At 30.8% G+C, this 2,500-nt stretch overlaps 1 protein-coding gene across 5 annotated transcripts in view; it reads left to right on the plus strand.

Annotated features, from left to right (window-relative positions):
• LOC122258402 (uncharacterized) overlaps positions 1 to 1,745 on the plus strand; it is a 146,256-nt gene extending 144,511 nt beyond the window's left edge. For 2 of the 5 annotated variants that reach the window (XM_086556008.1, XM_086556010.1), the window contains 2 exons: positions 298 to 519; positions 1,232 to 1,741. In XM_086556008.1, the coding sequence (XP_086412134.1) occupies positions 298 to 473 (176 nt within the window). In that variant the 3' untranslated portion in view covers positions 474 to 519; positions 1,232 to 1,741. Of the gene's footprint in view, positions 1 to 297; positions 520 to 1,231 lie in introns of all 5 variants that reach the window. The other 3 variants (XM_086556009.1, XM_086556007.1, XM_086556011.1) reach the window with 2 other exon arrangements.
• Positions 1,746 to 2,500: the final 755 nt, after the last annotated feature.

Raw genomic sequence — 2,500 nt, forward strand, 5'->3', positions numbered from 1 at the left:
GATAATAATGAGATATATTAGTAACAGTAGCAACAACATAACAAAACCATACCATTAATGAGGCCACAAAAAAAAAAAAAAAAAAAAAAAAAAAAAAAAAAAAAAAAAAAAAAAAAAATATATATATATACATATATATATATATATATATATATATATATATATATATATATATATATATACCACCATCAAAAAATACTAATAACAATGAATAAGTAATAAATAATCAAATAGATATATAAAACAAAATAAAATAAAAATCCCCCAACCTACACTCCCCTCCCTCCTCCCTAACAGACCAGCTGGACGACCTAGCCAAGCAGCATCAGCAGGAAATGGAGATGTTCATCAGAGAGCAGGAGATAAACTCAAAGCGCATCAGCGAGAACTTGCAAGATAAGTTGATGGCGAGGAGGCAAAGGCGAGCAAGGATGAGGATCGAGGAGAAACAGAAATCAGCTCTCACTCAGTGAAGGACGAGTGGAGGATGAGGAGGAGGACCTAAGAGTGGAGGAGGAGGTTAGTGTTGGGGTGTTCTCCTTTTCTCTCTGTTTTTTCTTTTTCTATATATTTTTCTCTCCTGTCACTCTCTTGCTCTTTCTCTTTCTCTCTTATTCTTTCACTTTCTCTCTTACTCTTTCACTTTTTCTCTTACTCTCTTTCTCTTTCTCTCTTACTCTTTCACTTTTTATCTTACTCTCTCTCTCACTCTTTCTCTCTCTCTCTCTCTTTCTCTCTCTCACTTTTTCTTTCTATTTCTTTTTCTCTCTCACTCTTTCTCTCTCTCTCTCTCTTTCTCTCTCACTTTTTCTTTCTATTTCTTTTTATCTCTTCGCTCTTCTCTCTTTCTTTCTCTCTCTCTGTCTTTCTCTCTCTCTCTCTCTCTCTCTCGTGTACGATATGATGATGGTGTTAATTATAGATAATGATGATAATGATCATCACTTTTATTATCAATAGTATCGCTGTTATCATCATTATCATAATGATAGTGATGATAATAAAACTGAAAATAATCATGATGTTAATAATGATATAATGATAATGACAATAATAATAATAAGTACAATAATGATGATGATGACGATGAAAATAGTAATGAAGAAAATCATAATAATGATCATGATAATGATCGTTATCAATATGATCCTGATCACTCTTTTATATCATCATCATTAATGATGATAATGGTGATGATTACGGATAACATTTTTTTTTTCTTTCACTTTAGGAACTACCAAAGGGACAAGCATAACGAGGCTGTTCATCTGACAACTTATGATAAGAGCTGTTGATAATAATGATAAGGGTGGTGGTTATGATAATAATATTTGAATGATAATAACAATAACAGTAATAATAACGATAATGTTAATGATAAGGATAATATTAATAATAATGATGATAATAACAATAATAGTAATGATGATCATAATAATTATGATAATAATGATAATAACAATATCACTTAAGCAACTTATACTACTGTTGCTGCTACTTGTGCAGTACACATAATGAGAAGAAATATAAATAAACAGAAATATAAAGATAATTTGAATAACAGCAATGTCGATGATGATAATGGTGTTAAGATTATAATGATGATGAGAAAACAAAACATTTAAAATCGGTGCCCACTAATGCTGCTACTATAACCGAGTGTGATGGTACTAACAATGAATACGATGATAATAGAATTACAAAAAAAATAATAATAATAAATAAAAATAAAATAAAAAGTTTACCACACCAATACGTGATAATATGATATCAATGATTATAACTAATTTTTCCACACCGATACGTGCTAATACGATATCAATGATTATGATAATAATGATAATGATGACACTAAAATTAATAATGATAATGATAACATCCATAATGATGCTGACAATAACCCAAATCTGATTGTAACTCAGCCAAAGTTGTACGAAGTCTCTCACTCTAGTGCCTTGACTGATAAAGTGATAAATGTTGAAATTCTGTTGTTCTGTAGGTAATAACTTGATTCTCTTTCACATTGCTATACATTGCTTAACTTCTTGTATTCTGTTGGGCACATTATCATTCCTTCGTCTTTATTCTCTGTTATTTTGGTTTAATTAATCGCAAGGAAATCCTTATTCACGGGAATTGTGTTAGTCGATTGGTTGTTTACACCTTTTTTTACGGACTTGTCGAATCAATTTGTAAGCGTATTTCTGGGCAAGTTGCACCCAAGTGTCAAACGTGTTGCGAGGAATTCCAGGTTTCTTGCAGAGTCTCGTCAATTCTGTGATAAAGAATACGAAAGTCTTGTGTATGCCATTCTTGAAACGTGGCCTTTGTTGCTTTTTCTCTTTTCTTTTCATCTCGGGATGTTTTTTGTTTAGTGTTAGGAGGGCAACATTAATTTTGATAAAAACATCCTTTACTCTATTATATATCTTATACCATATCTTGTAGTACATACATATGTATATGTATTTATATGTATATGCATGTATACGTATATGAA

Source organism: Penaeus japonicus, unplaced genomic scaffold (assembly GCF_977035675.1).
Source record: "Penaeus japonicus unplaced genomic scaffold, GWHDUDI00000001_assembly GWHDUDI00000031, whole genome shotgun sequence".
Classification (NCBI taxonomy): Eukaryota; Metazoa; Arthropoda; class Malacostraca; order Decapoda; family Penaeidae; genus Penaeus; species Penaeus japonicus.